This window comes from Diabrotica undecimpunctata, chromosome 2 (genome assembly GCF_040954645.1).
Source record: "Diabrotica undecimpunctata isolate CICGRU chromosome 2, icDiaUnde3, whole genome shotgun sequence".
Classification (NCBI taxonomy): Eukaryota; Metazoa; Arthropoda; class Insecta; order Coleoptera; family Chrysomelidae; genus Diabrotica; species Diabrotica undecimpunctata.
The window spans coordinates 148,782,544-148,802,029 of NC_092804.1; the positions used below are offsets into that span (position 1 = coordinate 148,782,544).

The window sequence follows — 19,486 nt, forward strand, 5'->3', positions numbered from 1 at the left end:
TGTTGTCATAGGGATTGAAAATTGCACTGAATGCAATTATCAGTCTAATGTTGACATGATTGGGTGAAATTATTCCACATGACACAAAATGACGAAATTTGAATGGTTGTTAGAACAGTCGAAAAATTATCATAATAATGACTCCATTAAAAATGTAGCTATCTTCACGTCTATTTACTATTTTTACTTTTGAGGTAAATGGCTGGAAGTTCATTGTCAAAATAACTGTCAAACTTAATGTAAATTTTGGGATTCTCCCCGAAAAATATTAATTTTTGGCGGTTTTCTGAAGGTATTGTAATTGTGCTAACTAATTATTAATCTTCTCGAGATTTGGTATATTTAAATTGATTATTGGTAAATAAATAAATTTTTCATTTATACAGTCAATGTGAAATAAAAGTGAGCTCTAAGTAGGATCAAGTGATTTTCAGTACCCTACAGTGCAGTTTCCAACAGTAATGCAGAACGAGCCTACCAACCTACATTCGTATTACTAAGCAAGTCAAATAAATACTCAAGATCCACCATTGTGCTTTACTCAACCAACAGTCAACCAAATGACACCTTTTGATAATTATCAAAAACAATATTAGGTATAGCCAGTAGTTGCCCGGCAAACCAACTTTACTTATTCTACATCAAACTCGAAAGCTAACTTAAACTTAAAAAACAATCCAGAAACACAGAATGAATATGATTCGATGTCAGATAAAGAACATGAAGACTCTCAAAATAATAAACACACTTGGCAAACAATAAGATCAAAAAGAAAAGTGCTTAATCGTCAAGATTCAAAAGAAGAAAAAGCCCCAAATACACTCTCGAATAGGTTTCAGCCACTTCCACAGGAAAACTCCGTAAATGATACGAATAAAAATCCACCAATCTCAAAACCCGCTCCAATTTTTATATATGGCGTGAATGGCGTAAAATGATAGATAATTTAGCTCAAGCAGTAGAAGTAGAAACTTACTTTACTAAAGCCTTAACAAACAACACAACAAGAATTTTACCAAAGATATCTTAATCCTACAGAAAACTAATACATCACGTATGAGAGGAAAATATCGTCCACCATACATACCAACCTAAGGAAGACAGAGCATACAGAGTAGTTATTCGAGATCTACATCACTTTTTTCCGACAGATGAAATAAAAGCGGAAATCCAGAAAAAGGGTCATATTGTAAGGAACGTTACAAATCTCAGACACATATTGAGTCGTGAACCATTATCATTATTTTTTGTGAACAACTTCAAGCCTCTAACGAACCTCTAACGAACAACAAAGAAATATTTGAGCTACAGTATACACAACATTGTAAAATAAGGGTAGAACCGCCGAGAATGAAAAGAAATATACCACAATATACACGATGTCAATAATATGGTCACACTAAAACGTACTGTGTAAAACCATATAATTGCGTAAAATGCGCTAGATCACACAACACAAAGGACTGCAAGAAACCAAAAAACACGACAGCAACTTGAACTAACTGCAACGGAAACCATCTTTCTAATTACAGAGAATGCTCTGTTTAATTCTTTGTTGATCCTAAAACATTGGCTTCGAATTTATTGATCGGTAAAAATATAATAAAAAACTTGAGCCATCCCAACAAATAAATTGCCAAACTACAATTACACTGGTTTTTATTTGAATATCGATTTCATAAGACGACTTTACGAAAAAGTTCAGCGATTCTCCAAAAGTGACTTACATTTTATGAAAGTTTTACAACAGATTAAAATATTATGCTGTTGTCGTCCTAGCCTTAAATAGGAGAAAGAAAGAGAAAATGAAGTGGAGTGATTGTATATGACAATTGATTAGATCCCCTGTCGCATAGTGACGGGCAAAATCACTAGTACAGTAATAACGCGCTATAAAAAAGCATTCACTTTTTGTTGGCACTCTTCAAGTTCTACGCGCCATTTTTTACGTATTGCAGGAAGTTTTCCTGTTCCTCCTTTATTAAGGCTTGACAGCAATCCCATCGAGTCACTGAATTCACAGTGATGTCACTGACGAAGTTTAACAAAAAGATTTTTTATTAATCTTTATTAAAAAAGTGACATTAATCAATTATTATTTGATAGCGCATACCGCAGTGTTGTCAATGGGGATTTATCAAACATCTGTCAGATTTTAAGTAACTTTAGCCGCAGTCATATTATCAACCAGACACACATACTGTAAGCTTTACTAATGTCTACAAAAAGAAGATAAACTTCTATATTTATGGTTACTTTTTTTTCGTTTATGCTAGATAAACTAAATATTTCATCTACACATAATAATAAACCTGCATTGTTGCAAACCTGCTGTTTCTAGATTTATTGATATTAATATTCGGCTTCTATCTCTATCTATGAACACCATTCCGTCCAACCCGTTTATTGCACACATTGTCTTCATCATTGTATAATTTTTACACTTTGTGAATAAGGGTTACATATACATCTTTTAGGCAGCTAATGTGGATCCCATTATTTGTAACGTTAAAGAGCAATTATTTTAGAAGAGTTATCGATTTTATCAAAAACACAAAAACCGATAATAAGACACAGAAAACAAATAAAACACAGAAAACAAATAAAAAAACCAGACAGCAGTAAAAAAAATAAGTAAATTTCGGTTTGAAAATATATCTAGTTTTACAGAAAATATCAAATAGTATGAGTTCTTTCTATCCAATTTTGTATGTAGTTATTCAATTATAAAAATCAAATATATAAATAATTTCATGTTTACAAATATAGTCTCATAAACAAAGCATGTACCTCTGCTTTAATATTCCCCATACAATCCCTTCTTTACATTGTACATGATCGTTAATCATGGATAACCAAGAGTTCCTATGCGTATACCATTTGATAGATAAACGCAATCAATCTTGAGTCTTGTATGCAATCTACAATCTATTCATCAATGTATGGCTTCACACCGGTTATATAAAGTGGCAAGCGTAATCGAGTGCTGACATTTGCTTTTATAGCAATATAGAAAGTTAGTTTAACCATGTATATAAGGTATAAACAAGGCTTTACACAAAAAATAAAAAGTCATTTCTCATTGGCGTTACCGACAAAAGTTTTATAATTAAAATTTTTTAAAGCTGTTTGTTTACATACATACAACATTTTCATATTATTCTCAAATATTAACAATATTTAATATCATAGTATGTTAAAATATATATAAAACAAAAGAATTTTTTCAAGTATCTGCACAGTAAAAATCAGAAACTATAATTAAAACACTTAATACCTGTACAAAATTATTACTTTTTGATAACACTTAAATAAATACACTCTGGGCCAAAATTAACCGTCTACCTTAAAAATAGGTAATTTTTGATGTCTTATATCTCCTAAGCCTGTTCTCCGATTAAAGTGATTTTTTAAATATGTTATAGCCTTATTCCTTGACAATATCGTTATAATAATATGGTTGATAAACAGATAAATTTTCATTGTATACCGGGTGTACGAATTAAACTGTGTTTTTGTTCTTAAAGTTTGCATCACCGTGTGAAATATTCTAGCATTTATAAAATATTGAAATTAAAACCTTACTATAGCGTCATGTTTTCTCAACATTTTGCTTTTTGATTCATTCGCTTATGTTGGATAATACAAAAGTTAGGTGGTTTAACAACTAGCCATGTTTTTCATCAATGCAGAGGATTTAACTCACCAGCAAAATTAACCCCACCACCTTTATTATTGTTTTGTTTACATTACCTGTGACAGTTTGTTTTCTTAAGTTGTGTCATCGAAGGAATTTTGACATATAGTCGTTGTAAGACATTGTTGCAAATCTGTTTCCGTGTTAATAACAATTCTTGAACAATTTGTAATTAAAATTAACAATTAAAATTGTAATTTTATATCAGTGTGACCGAATATTGTTTAAGTTGAAAATTTATTGCTTATTTATTGTTTGTGATTTTAAAAATGCCACTTGTCCCAACTGATGCTGCTAGGGCAGTGGCTTTAGTTAATGCTGGTTACAGTTAACCTCATATCGCTGGTATACTCGATGTACCCAGAACTATGGTAGGTACAAGATGCCATCAGACGATTTTGGGAGAAAGGATCGTTCAACCGCAGGCCAGGTCAAGGCCGAAAACGATGCACTTTAGTTCAAGATGACCGCTTCATTGTCACTAAAGTATTGAGAAATCGCTTTTGCATCGCTCCTGAAGTTCGTAGGTCTCTTCTTGAGGTGAGAAACGTTAGTTTGAGTAGACAAACGATTTGAAGAAGACTGTCAGAAATAAACTTGAGGGCTTTTCGTCTAGCTCGCGCACCACAACTGCTCCCACAACACTGTAAGGCTAGACTTCATTTTGCGCGGGAATATGCTAACTGGACTATGGCGGAATGGATGAATATACTGTTCACAGATGAGAGCAGAATAGCCCTAAAAGGTCCAGATGGACGCCAATGTGTATATACGCGTCAAAATGAAAGGTTTGTTCCATGCGCTATAACCAAAACAGTGGCTTACCGAGAAGGGTCAATAATGATTTGGGGAGGTATTTCTTACGAAGCCCGTACTGATCTTGTTGTGTTCGGTAGAGGCAGTGTGAATGCCCAAGTATACGTGTAAGAAGTTCTCCAAGATCATGTCATGTCTTTTGCACAATTCATTGGTGATAACTTCAGACTAATTCATGACAATGCACGTTGCCATACAGCAAGGTCTACCTGTGAGTACCTTAATCAAGTCGGGATTTAAGTTCTACCATGGCCAGTACACAGTCCTGATCTTAACCCAATTGAGAATAAATGGGACAACCTCAAAAGACGGGTAAGAGCAAGAGTACCAGCCCCTGCATCCTTTGAAGAGCTGAAGACAGCTGCGGTAGAGGAGTGGCACAATATCCCCCAATCTGATATCCAGGATATCATGAATGGATTGCCAAACCGGCTCCCAGAAGTCATAAGGGCTAGAGGCGGCAACACCCATTATTGATACCCAATTTTTTTTTTAATTAGACTTTAATTTCCAAAATATTGGTAATTTAAATTTTCTTCGAACATTTTATTCATTGGATTTTTACTGTAACAAATGACTTTTTTTCAAAAAGATTATATCTCTTCCGCAGAGATAAAAATTGATAAAAAACATCTCTAGTTGTTAAATCACCTAACATTTGTATTATCCAACATAAGCGAATTAATCAAAAAACAAAACGTTTAGAAAGCATGAGGCTATAGCTACAATTTAATTTCAGTATTCTACAAATGCTACAATATTCCACAGGATGATACAAACTTTAAGAAAAAATACAGTTTGATTCGTACACCTAGTATACAATGAAAATTTACCTGTTTAGCAACAATATTATTATACAGACATTGTCAAGGAATAAGGCTATAACATATTAAAAAAAACACTTAAATCGGACAACAGGTTTAGGAGATATAACAAATCAAAAATTACCCATTTTTAAGGTAGCCGGTTAATTTTGGCCCAGAGTGTATTAATCAAAATATTTTGGTCTAAAAAGCCAAAATAGAATAGATAAGAAAAGCATCGATAAAACACACCCTTATTCGACGTCTCACTTTATCAAAACGTTTTCGCTCAGTTAGTTTTCTGTCCTGATTGTTGTTATTTAGCCATTATAAAGGTTGGTGGTTATGTTATTATCTCTGTTATCTATTTTAGAGCATTTTAATATGCTATATGTAAAGAATTTAAGGGTTTTTAGTGAACTCATTTTGCACTGTTAGTTGCTGTTGATGAGTCCTTTATTGCTTTTACAAATCGGATATATTTTGGGTTGTTAAAACTATTTAAAACTATGCAATATTTGATATAACTGTTGTCTATTAATTGAGTCGTAGGCCTGTTTGAAATCTATGAATATGTTGTAGACGTCAACGTCGTATTCCCACGATTTGTTTAGAATTTGTTTCACTGTGAATATCTGTGAGTAGCTCAGTTGTAGATCTTGTTTGTCGGAAATTGGTTTGATATTCCCCGACAATACCTTCAGTTAGTTGTTTTAGTCGTTTGTTTAGTATGTAAGTAAAAACTTTGTACGCTGTGCATAGGAGGATTATGCCGCGGTAATTTTCGCATTTTGGTTTATACCCTTTTTTATAGATTGGATATATAATCCCGGTTTTCCAGTCGCTGGAGATCTATTAATCATTCCAAATCTTGTTCCATAAGCATATGCTTTCGTGCTACTGGGTGTTCGTCACCTAATCTATATAGCTCAGAGCGGACGTTTTCAATATCCGAAGCATTGTTATCCTTTTGTCCTCGTATTACTTGTTTTACCTCTTCCATTGTCGGAGGTTTTATATCTTCAGTGTCAACCTCAATGGCATGAATGTCCATATGCTCTTCATTTTCTGCAGTTTATTGCGTCCCAAGAAGAGTTTGGAAATAGGTTTTCCAGACTGATTTTATTTCTTTTGGATCACTGGTTGTTTGTCCTTCTTGATTTCTGCATAGCATTTCTGCATTTCTGCATTTGTACGGGGTTTGTATCCTTCTTTTAAATTGCGTAGATATTTATATCGTGCTTGTCTTATATCGTGGTTTTATAGATTTTCTTCCATTTTCTGTATATTGTCGTTTTTGTATTTTCTTTCTTCTCTTTGGCATATTTTATCAGCCCTCAATCTTGCATTTTCGCAGCTTGCTTTTCTTTCTCTGTTTCTTCTTTTCATATATTTCGTGCATTCTTCATTATTTTTTCTGTATGGTCTTTTTAACTTGTCATTGAGCCATTCTTTTTTTGTTTGTTTTTTTTGCCTGGGGTATTTCTTTTTGCGTCATTTACTTTTGTTTTAATTTCTTCCCAATGTTGTTCGGTGCTTAGACTGCCTGTATTTGTCAGTGTTTGTGTTATATATGTCTAATAGCCCTGTTTGATATCTTGTTTTCTTAATTTTTGTATATGTTGTTATTCTGTGGTGTGTTCCTGCCTGTTCTTCTTTGCCTACTTGAAAATTCAGGTCTATTAGTACGATCTTCATGTCATTTTACGTTAATCCGTCATATACTTCCTCTAGCTGTTCGTAAAAATCTTCTTTTATTTCCATTTTATATTCTTCTGTTTTACAATGTATGTTAATAATTAAGAGGTTAAAGAATTTTGTTTTTGTTCTTAGTTTACATATTCTCTCATTCACTGCTTAAAAATCTAATATAACATGTTTCATCTTATTGTCAACTATGAAGGCTACTCCAAACTCTTGTTTTCCGCTATCTTTTCCACTATATAATATTTTATGCGTTTTTAATTTCTTTTGAGAAAAACCTTTGAGAACGTAAAAGTAGGATTTGTTGGAAGAATCTGAGTTCTTTTTCTAGAACCCCCAACTGTTTCGTCGGAAACAGTGGACATTACTCGGAGTTTTGCTTCAGTATGAGCATCGCCAAACCCATACTGCCTTTGAGATCCTTTACCAACTTTAAACCACCGAGTCTTAACACAGTTTGTCAAAGACTATGTATAATCTCGTCCAATATAAATGTTTGTAATTTTTCTAGTTTGAAAAATCCTAAGGAAATAAAATATTTTAATAAAATACTATAACAGATGGTTCGTGTAAACTTGGAAGCAGTTTTCACAAAAATATCTATTTATTTATATCATGGTAATCAGTCGATTTTAATTTTGAAGAAAAAATAAGATCGTCTTCATCAATAAAACCAGGTTTTCCATCCGCATGCAATATAATAATATGTCTATTTCCCTCAGTATGGGTGCATTTTATAAACGTTTATACTCTCGTCATGCCAAAATCCGTTTTATTTCACCTCTAGCAAAAATCCACGTTGTATCTAAATAAACAAATGAAGCGTGTTCTTTTTTAAAATAATATATTAAAAACACGATTCTTTTGTGAACGACACTAGCTCCTTCGCACAAGGCTTTTTTATTATTTTGCATTTTAAACCTAAACCCAATCTGTATGAAAACTTCCCATAGACTTACCCTAGAAATTTTAAATGTATATCTGTCTTTTAATTTTTTTAATACCGTCTCTATAGAAATACGTCCTTTTTACGTATTTTAAATATATAGTCTCGAATTTCAAACTTACAATAATCAGGAAGATCTTTAGTCTTAGGGTGTGGTCTATGTTTATATTGCGCGACGTTATTTTTATTTATACTTTTTCTATTTTTTAAAACTGACTTGAGTTCTGCCTCACTAATAAACAATGCAATACATATACGTGTATTGAACTGGTCTGAAGGACCTTCTTTTTCAGCAGTGAAATAAGCGTGCAAAGTAAATATTACTTGCTTTATATCTAAAACACGTCTCGCCATTTTCGCTGTTAATACACTCATAACAAACTCTTTCCAATCACAAGTACTACTATGACAAAAATTTTAGGGTGCCATTAATTTGCAACTGGTTTGTGAGTATCTTTAAATGGTCAATGACCTAAGTACACGCTATAAGGGATTCAATAAATATCTACGCTTATATTAATTTCTCAGAGGTTACTGATTAGAACTACATTCTAGGTAATAGCTATTATGGTGGTAACAAATATTTGTAAGGTAACATAGAACTGTTTTAATGTTGAGCAAAAAAGGTAAAACTGCTAGGCAAACAAACATTTCCGCGTAAAATATGCAGTTCACAGAAATTATATGAAAAGGAGTTTCTGTAAATAACTTCTTATTACTACTCTAAAAGAAGACTAAAAAATGTTTCATTATCAATTTAGAAATTACTTCTTTCAGATTTTGATTACCAGAGCAATTGACTTTCGTATATACTTCTTATACTATACAGTAGAGTGGACGATTGAGTGTCGCGTGTCTAGAGATATTCCAAAACAGTCGGAAATTCTAGAAATACAGTATATAAATTTCATTAAATAATTTATTAAACTACGTAATATTTAATTGTGTATTTTCTTATAGAGGGTGTCTCGTAATGGATCTAAGCATTGAAATTATTCTGGCGCCGGCCCTGCGTCGTGTAGGAGAGACCTGACGGTGTAGATAGGTTGCGCGCATGGTACAAAGAATAACAGGTATGATACTCCCCAGCGCGAAATTGGGACGAGTTCGCGCATTACGTCACAATGAGAGTGATTTTAAATATTCCCCGTAAGAACATCCTCGCTTGGAACACAATTAAGTTTTAATTGGCAATAAAGTCATTTTATAGATTAATAAAGTATCTATTGAACTATTTCGGATTTATTGAAATATAGGTGTTTTATTATTTTGATTGAAAAAATTAATAAATAATACAGTGAACAAAAATAAATCTGTAAAATAAATTTGTGAATTTTATTCTCAAGGAGGGGATCGAGCCCTCGTCTAGTTGCACGTAAACAGATAAAAATAAGTGATTAGTTATTATCTGTAATAAAATCGACAAAACAAATAAAACACAATGCTTTAAGTTACTTGTCTGTTTCATTTTCTTTTATTTCTCATATCTTCTTTAAATGTTAGGTTTAATTTCTAAATTCTAAAATATATTATTGATATCAAAAGAAATTGTGTAATTATCTGTTCAAATCTTTTGGAAAGCCTTTTTTGCCTTCTAAGTAGACTTATAACTTTTTGATTGAGGCAAATGAAGAAAAGGAACAGCATCAGCTTAGATCCTTTCTTTGATTCATATTGCAGCAATTTAAGCTGCAATTTTTTTTTTCAAAGTCTTCTGGCTTAAAGGGTTTGAAACAAATCCTTGAGTTTTTATTATTAAATTTGTCTACATGGCAACAAACAAAAACACACAGTTTTTTCACTACTGAGTCCTTAAAAAACCATGAGCTCTACCAGATCTATCGACATCTCCTATCTGATTATCACTTAAACAACCAGCTACTGTACAACGCATTTTATGTTTAGCTTATAAATTATTCCTAGCGAAAGTCCCTAAAAAATTCAGCAAGGGTATGAGTATGGTTGAGTATTAAGTACTGACTCAATAATAATTAAACATCTCTCTCTCTCCAATGGCGCTACAGCTCAAATCGAGCCTTGTCAGCCTCCAACCTTGCCGGTCACGCGCCGATCTGCTCCAGGTTCTCACGTCTAGCAAATTTTGAGCGTCCGCTGCTACTTCATCCTCTTACCTTTTCCGTGGCCTTCCTTTTGATCTTGTGACCTGCATTCTCTATTTAGCGCTCTTTTTGGCAATCTTCCGGTGTTCATACTCACTACATAATCAGCCCATCGAAGTCTCTAAAGTTTAACGAATTCTGAGATCGGTGCCTCTTTAAACAGTTTGTAGAATTCATAGTTGTACCTGGATCTCCATACTCCGTTTTCGTTAATAGGTCCAAATATCTTCCTTAGAACTTTTTGTTCAAAGTATTTCGTTTTTTGTCTTCTGTCATCACCCTTGTGGTCTTGTAGTACCATATAGTACCATGTAGTATAATAATATTCTTGTAGACCCTGATTTTCGATCTCCAGTGTGTATTTTTGGAACGGAACACATGGGTGAGTGAAAAGTAAGCATTGTTTCCCTTCACTATTCTTCTTAATAATTAAACATACCTTATTTATAACTTCTTAAAATCTAAAATATTGTCCATATAAAGTAGATATACCTACAAAGCCACTATCACTTATAAAATCGCATAGAGAGTTTAAAATATTCCTAATAACAATTTTTTACACTAAAAAGCCTACAAATCAACTTAAATCTCACAAAACATTATAAAACTACAAGAAGCTTACCAAAGAAGCCAAAAGCTAAAAAATTAATAAAACTCTCATTATAAATAGATATGTATATTACAATGACGGCCACTTTCATTGTGACGTCAAGAGTAGCAAATCTGCTAACAGTATCATATCATATCTGTTGCCTGCGCAATATCATATCTGTTATTCTTTTATGCGGAATTCATTTATGATGGCACCGTGGCTAGCAGAGCAACGGGCCTTTATGCTTGAATCGTTCTTAAAGTTGAACGATTCTTATATCGTGGCGCGTCGACGATTTTGTGCACATTTTAATATCAGACGTTTGGCCGATGCACCGTCGGCAGCTTTGGTGAACAATTGAGTGAAAAGATTCCGCTTCATAAATCAGATACCAGCTGGTAGACTCAGAACTACGAGAGCTCCAGACAATATTGACAGGGTACGGCGCGCTATCCATCGCCAAATCGCCATCCCAGGCGGTCGATTCGTAAACATGCGCAATCGTTGCAATTGCTAGTGTAGTAACGAATATGGTGGAAGGACTTAAACTTTCACCCCTATAAAATTCAGCTTTGTCAATTTTTGAAGCCGTACGACCATTTAAAACGGAAAACTTTTGCTGAGACAATGACGCACAATTATTGAAGTGGAGGTGGTATCGAAAACATTGTTTTTAGTGATGAGATCCATTTCTGTTTTAATGGATATGTAAATAGGCTCAATTGTCGATATTGGGCAAAAGATAATCCACCGCAAAAACATCAAAGACAATTAAACTCCAAAAAAGTGACCGTATGGTGTGCCATGTTCGCCTAGGGCATAATCGGGCCGTACTTTTTTGAAGATGGTGCAGGGCGTACGGTTACTTTGAACAGTGCTCGCTACTTCATCATGATTCATATTTTTTACGCCAATCCTTGCTAGAGTTCCCTGGTTATGATGTCAACGGAACGTGGTTTCAACAAGATGGTGCCACGGCACATATGCAGCAATGTCGATCAACGCAGTTACATAACTGTTTCCTGGTACGGTTATTTTCATTAATGAATATACACCGTTACCTTCTTAGATTTTTTTCTATAGAGGTACCTAAAGAGTATCGTCTACACCGATTCGGTACCCGAAACGAACCAGCATTCCTCCTCCTAAGTGCCTTCTCTGTTGAGGTTGGCGATCAATATGGCAAATTTCTCTGTATTCTGGGCTTGATGAATTAATTCATTTCGTTTTGTGTGGTCCAATCTCTGATGTTTCGTAGCCAAGATTTTTTCTTTCATCCTATGCCCCTTTTACCTCCAATCTTGCCTTCTAATATTACCTGGAGCTGCTCAAATTCTCTATGGCGAATTATGTGTCCTAGATATGACGTCTTTCTAATTTTAATTGTATTGACCAGATTGGGGCGTGTGTTCATTTTTCTCGGTACTTCTTCATTCGTAGTTCTGCTGGTTCCAGTTCCTTTGCTGGATCCTATGCCCCTTTTACCTCCAATCTTGCCTTCTAATATTACCTGGAGCTGCTCAAATTCTCTATGGCGAATTATGTGTCCTAGATATGACGTCTTTCTAATTTTAATTGTATTGACCAGATTGGGGCGTGTGTTCATTTTTCTCGGTACTTCTTCATTCGTAGTTCTGCTGGTCCAGTTTATTCTTAGCATTCGGCGGTACATTTCAAATGAATTTAATTTGTTGACGTCATACTGTTTTAATATCCAGGTCTCACAGCCATATAGTAATAGAGACCACACATAACACTTTAGTGTTCTCAATCTTATTAAGACTGATAGCTTGGGGTTACAGAGCATTTTACGCATAACCAGATCTTGATATTTCAATGCGTCTTCTTATTTCTTTTTAGTGGTCTAGTTGACTATTTAGTTCTCTGCCCAGGTATATGAAGCTTTGTTAACTCTGAAGGGTGATACCATTTATTTGTATGTTAGGTGTAACTTGTTCATGTATGATAGCTATGTCGTGTCCGTCTAACCCTACTTCTTTTAGCACCTCGATCAATTTTCCTTGTTTGATGCGGTCAAAGGCCTTTCTGTAATCGACAAAGCACACATACAGCCGTTTTTGAACCTCATGATACCTTTCTGCCATCAGTGTCAATACCATAATTGCTTCTCTAGTGCCTGTACCCTTTCTAAAGCCATATTTAGAACGACTCAGATATTCTTCACACTTATTTTGAATTCGATTATAAATTATTCGCATAAAAATCTTAGCGGCATGACTCATTAGGGATACAGTTCGATGGTCTTCACATTTCCTTGCTTTTTGTTTTTTAGGAAGAGCTATATATGTGGATGTTAGCAAGTCATGCGGTATCATGCCATGTTCATATATAATGTTGTAGAGGGATGTTAATTTCCTGACAGCATTATTACTTAGGCGTTTAAAATGTTCGGCTATTATTAGGTGCCGGGTGCGTTGTTGTTCTTTGCGTCTTTTATTGCCTGCAAAACTTCTTCGGTGAGAATGTTTAATATTTTATCTGTATATATTTGCGGGGGCTCTTCTGTTCTCTGATCACCAAACAAATCTTTAAGATATTGCTCCCATATTTCTTTTTGTTTTTCAGGGTCCAATTCCATTTGGTTTTTTTTTGGTTTGTTACAATCGATAAGTGTTTGTGTCTCCATATTCCAGCTACATCTTTAACCTTTCTGTGTAGTTCTCTATCTTTATGCTTCATATGCAGATCTTCTACCTCTTTACATTTTTCTTTTATCCACTCTTCCTTAGCTACATTTCTTTTTTTCTTAATTTTCCTGTTGAGTTTTTTGTATCTTGTTAGATTTTTGTTTTTTACCATCCATCTCCTCTCCATAATTTGTAATATTTCGTTTGTTATCCATGGTTTTCTATGTTTACGGTTTTCTTTCTGTATACTTTGGTCTGCTGCCTCCAGGACAGTATTTTTTAGCATTACCAATGCTATAATATACCCATTCAGATGTGCCTGCCAATTCTGCAGCTTACACTCTACAATCACAGCATGTTACGAAGATGACAGCCAGCGTTTAAACGATGTTTTGTTTTAACAAAAAATCCGAATTTTTAGCGTATCTAACTCGTGTACTAAAATTGTTCTAAAATGATTTGAATGTTTGTTTTATTTCTTTAAAACCATTAATGCATTATGAGACACTCTGCAGATAAATTACTAATAACTATATACTTTATTTTCTTTGTGTTGAGTTCTGATTGCTGATTTATGATATGCTGAAGCGGTTTATTAATAAAAAGTGTTTGACGTTGGTTGTTTTTACAATAAGATACCGAACTAAACTTTAATACGACGTAATTTTTTTTCGATCGGTACTATAATGGATCATTTATCAAGGATAATAAAATGGTTATGATTGCACCAAGATGAAAGCATAAAAAAAAATTTTTTTCACCAAAACTTTTCAACTAAACGGACTTGATTAATTCTTTAAAGACAAATTATGCAACATCAATTAAGATTATGATTAATGTTACTTTTATAAAATTTCCACGCCGCCTTCTTATCTAAGTAAACAAGAACTATCGACTTTTAAAATACATTCTTAAATATTAATTTACCTTACGACGATATAGTTTGTAGAAAAAATTCTTTTCTAGTTGTTTTGTTTGAAATTAACGTTCAGTAATAAAAGAAGATTGAAGATGAAATATTTCTGTGTTTTAGTTATGGTTTATCTCAGCGTGGCTTGGGTAAGTTTTAGAAATGTCTTTATATTTTTGTTGGTTGTATGCAATGACGTATAATATATAGACTAAGCGGTCCCGTATTCTCCCTATATAATCCGGTGTCCTAAAGATCTCCGCTGAAGGTATGTTTACCAGAACAGCGGCGTGCTCATTTCAATTTTAATGACAATAATTATTTTTTTTAATTAAAATTAAATATTTGTGATTTTTTTTTGTGTTCTCGTCTATAAAAGAAAAAATTATTTTTATAATGTTTGTAAGTACATTACCTGAATTTTAATCATTTTACCAATATGAAATATTGAAGTTTCGCCTAAAGATTAAAAATTCTCATTTTTTAAATTGTATTAAGGACTATTGATTATTATTTAGTGTGAAGGAAATTTTGATAAATAAATCTAATCAGGTTTTCATTTTTATTAAGTGTTGCGAGTCTATTTAGAGAGTTGCTAGAATTCTATAAATAGTAAGTGAAAATTTATATCACGTTCATATCACTTTTCAATCAGCTGTGTTGGCATCTATGGTTGATTTTCATTTTCTGAAGCCTGGCGGATATTACCCTAGTGTATTTTCGGTAATTTATCTATTTCCCAATATGCTTAACAATATTTTGTATGTGGTGTTCAGTAACATGATTCCTCTGTAGTTACTGATATCCTTCGATCTCCTTTTTTAATATCGTTATTAGATAACCCTTTCTCCACTACATCAGTATACTCTCTGAGTTCCCTGTATTTTTTATTAGTTTAAGAATCCAGTGCATCAAATTGTCTTCTTAATTTTTGATTAATTCATTTTTTATCATTTCCTGGTGGTTTTCACTGTTGCAATAATTTTCTTGTATAAAGCAACTTTTGAAGTTTATATTAAGGAATTAGGAAGAAAATTAATAGGTTACTTGAGTGCAAACAAACAACAAACTTTTGAATTCTAATTTCGTGTTTTGTTGTAATGAATTAAAAACAAACAAAAAAAACATCAAATCAATTATACATTTTTAACAAAAAACATACAAAAGAAATAAATCATAAAACATTTTGCAACATAATTAGTAATTTAATTAACGCATTAATGCACACAACTTAATAAATACAGTTTCAATTATTTTCTAAGACATACAATATGTTGTATATAAAGATACAATATGTTATAATAATAAATAAGTTGTATACCAAAGACTTCTATAATTGTAATGGTGGTGTGAATATACAAAATAGGACAAGATAATGCCCTGCCTAGATCGCACAGGCCGATCAGTCTTACATCATTTTTATTGAAGGCAACAGAAAAAATTCTTGATAGACATATTAAGGGAAGACTTTTGAGGGATCATTCTCTCAATGGCAACCAGCATGCATATCAAGAACGAAATCAACAGAAACAGCAGTGGACAAAGTAGTTCAGAAAATCAGTCACTCAATTAATAATGGAGAGAATATTTAGAAGGCACATTTAATATTGCCCTATCAAATAGATCCACTATCAATGTGTGTTACTATGTGTAACTGGATCAAAGCAATGCTGGAAAATATATTGTTGAGTGAATAGAAGATTGTCACAAAGGTGCAAGGAGAGATTTTGGCCAAAACTGCTAAGGGTGTCCACAGGGGGGAGTGTTTTCTCCCCTCCTCTGGTCACTCCTGGTGGATCACTTGATGTCACTTCTTGACGCACACGGGGGAAGAAGTACATGCCTATAGGGATGATCTAGTAATTATGGTAAGAGGAAAATATGGTAATTTTCATTCCAGCACACTCCAAAGAACATTAAATATCCTTAGTAGGTAGTATGACATAGAAAAATTCTCTAGCAATCTTAGTAAAACATGTAGGAGTAATATTAGATAAGCAGCTTACATGTAACGCCCAGTTGGAAAGAATAATCTACAAAGCAAAGGTTTCCCTTTCTACATGTCAAAGAGTATGTGGGAAAATTTGGGGTTTGAAACCCAAACCGATGCGATGTACTGGCTATATATGACTAGTCAGATCTATGATTACATATGGCGCACTTATATGGTAGTTTAAATAACAACAAAAGACCACTTAATGGAAGCTGAATAAGCTTCAAAGACAAGCATGCTTAATCATAACATGAGCAATGTTGACTACCCTAACTGCCTCATGGAGGTCATGCTTGATCTCTCTTCATTGCATATATGGATGGAGAAGGATGTGAAGGATAGGAGCATACAGAAGGTGGATAAGATGTCAGGAAGCAAGGTAAAAGGATACCTGGATCAAATCTGGAGAGATAATTATAAATTACCTAGATTTGGAAATAGTACCAGATGCAATGCAACCTAAATATAATTTTGAAAAGTCGTTTACCATCATCTTTATAGGAAGGTACAAATAGGAGTTAAATAAAATCAATGCATTGGCCATTGATAAATTGTTGGCAGCACCATCAAAAGTTAATGAATAGACTTTTATGCCTGAATCATAAATAAAATTTAAGCAAAGATTTACTAAGGATGCTTTTTCTTATCCACAAAAACTCTCAAAATAAAAAATATGCAACTGGCACTTTAAAATTGTCATTTAAGGCTACTAACATAAACACCAGTGCCTCTCATGCTTCTGGTATATTATCAGATTCTATATCTCTACCAAAATCTACAGAGCCAATAAATTTTTTCCCATCCCATTTTACTACCTTACGAATAGACATTTCATTCAGAATTAAATTACACACAAGTGTTTTATTTTGCTTCCCTGCTTCTTCAACTTTGTTTTTCAAAGCATTTAAAGCTTCTTTGGAAAATCCGGGTGCGCCATCAACAGTTTGGTACCATTTTGTTATGGTTGATGGGTGTGGTAATGCATTATTAAAAGCTCTTCTTACAAAATCATAGGCTTTTGCTGAATACAATTTAAAGCCAGTGAAAATGACCTTAATTCTGGAGAATATTTGGCACATTTGGCACCCTTTAAAAATCGTTGAAACAAAGCTTTGGCTGATTCTGGTAAAGAGGCCTAAAACAATAAAAAAATACAAAAATAAAAGAATATAATAATAATTTAATTTTGTTCCTTATAGAATATGTGAAAGAAAACTTACCAACAACACAGATTCAGCATTTTCTGTAACATACAGTTTTTCTTTTAATGATTGTACCAATGCGTTTAATGTTGTTGCTTGTCGTTTTCATCTTTTAGTAGATTTTCTTAGGGTGTCAATTTGTTTCTTTTTTTTTTTGCTATATACATGTTCACTGATTCCATGTATCTTTTTCTTTTTCTTAGGCAGTCTAAGTCCGACATGGAAAAATCCCCCACATAATGCTTCCTAAAAATAAAAAGATTTAATGAAAGAAAAGTTGCTTATTCAAGGATATAATAATGCAAATGAAAAATTAAATGAATATTGCCTCTTGTTATTTTTTTTTAGCTATTAATTCTCTGTCTGCAGCATGCCCTTCAATATTTTTCTTGCCTAAGAGTTCCTCAGTTTCTGAGGCAGACAAAGTTAGTTCACTGCTAGCAGTTCGAAATTTAAATTGTGGGTGTCTGATGGACTAGGGAGAGCTTTAGTTCCTACCACCTCTTTAACGTCTTTAGAAGACCTGTATGCAAAGAAAAAACAATATAGAAGAAACAATACACAGAAAATTTATACAAATATTAAATATCAATGTAAAAATTTAATAAAAACATTACCCACCTTGGTATAGCTAATGGTTTTGCATTTTCTTTTAGACGAACAAAGCTAGATTTCATGATAACATCATTTGGATCAAAATGATCACAACAAATACGTGACCATCTGGAAAGCTTGTTCTTATTTAATTGCAAAATGTATATCCAAATTTCCTGTTTTTCTTCGTCAAAAGGAAATCTATGAAAAAAAATTAGTAAGAAAAATTATATTTAAATGATTTTAATAAAAAAAAGACAAAAAATTTAATGGAAATTGTTATTATTCATTATAATGCATAATAATTTATTTATTTATTAAATAAATAACAACTAAACGCCTCCACTGGCTATCAAAACATAACCTAAACATACATATAAAAAATAACTTACTTGAAAAGTGATAACGTTTCGCTCTTCGAACTTCGGCGACCACAAACAAGATACCTAAATGGCATTTTACTAAAATAGTAGGTAAATGAATCTCAAAAATTTTAAATAAAATTTGCTTGTCACAAAAAATATGTAAACACACAACTTCATATCAAAATAATAAACAATAACAAAGGTATTCATGTTGCGGACACTTTTTAAAGCATTCACTGAGTCTATATATTATACGTCATTGGTTGTATGTAACCTAGATTTTAAAATGGTTTAAAATAATAAATGGTCCTTACTCAATCACTATTTAGAAAATCTTTTCAGTCTGCTATCCTGTTATTCTGTTTACGTGACACGTATACACAGTTTACAAAAAAGTCTGGATTACTCCTAATAATTTCTCCTGAGAAATTTAATTTAGTTTCTTAGTTTTCTACATTTGAATACAATTCATTTTTTAATTTAATGGGATTATAGATTTTTATGTGATTGTGTCGTGTGTTGAAAATACCTTCAGACTAATTGTTAAAATTACCTTAAATGAATTTCCAACAAAATTGTAAATTTAGCTCACCTAGTCAAAAAACTAAAACTATAGAATTGCTTCTAACATCCTGAGTATACCAACGCATAACTTTGAAGACAGTTAGTGCGGAAAGTATATTTAATAATTTTCTCTTTTTTAAACTGACAGTAACACCAGCACGTGAATAACTATTATGTTTTACAGAAAATTCATCTTAAAAGGCAAAGTACATCATAAAAAAATAATTCTGACAACGTTTATCTAAAAAACAACTGTGTAAAAAAACTGTATATCTGGTGGATTTTCTAAACGGCTATCACCTTGAAAATATTGTTGGCTCGTCCAAGATTATCAAAATTAATTCACAAAACATTATCAAATTATCACTAGCCAGCAATTTCACTGATAACTGTACCTAAGTATCTGTTAAGTCAAACGTTTGGTTAGATATACGGCGATCTAAACCAGAAAAGAGGACTTGATTGGTTAAGCTCATCTCTAAAATGGATACCATTGTTAGTATGAAAAAGATCAGTACAGTAAAACCTCGAT

At 32.9% G+C, this 19,486-nt stretch overlaps 1 protein-coding gene across 2 annotated transcripts; it reads right to left on the bottom strand.

The window, feature by feature from the left end:
- Positions 1 to 15,163: 15,163 nt before the first annotated feature.
- LOC140435032 (uncharacterized) lies at positions 15,164 to 18,650 on the bottom strand. Of its 2 annotated transcripts, XR_011950103.1 has the most exons (4): positions 18,418 to 18,650; positions 18,053 to 18,226; positions 17,450 to 17,677; positions 15,164 to 17,364 (listed from the first exon to the last, which is right to left on the bottom strand). XR_011950103.1 is itself a non-coding variant. In XM_072523707.1 (3 exons), exons 1-3 carry the CDS (start codon positions 18,480 to 18,482, stop codon positions 17,858 to 17,860), a joined length of 336 nt encoding a protein of 111 aa, XP_072379808.1. In that variant the 5' UTR covers positions 18,483 to 18,650; the 3' UTR covers positions 17,716 to 17,857. The 2 variants fall into 2 exon arrangements, 1 of the variants encoding a protein (XP_072379808.1); XM_072523707.1 differs by lacking the exons at positions 15,164 to 17,364; positions 17,450 to 17,677 and adding an exon at positions 17,716 to 17,954.
- Positions 18,651 to 19,486: the final 836 nt, after the last annotated feature.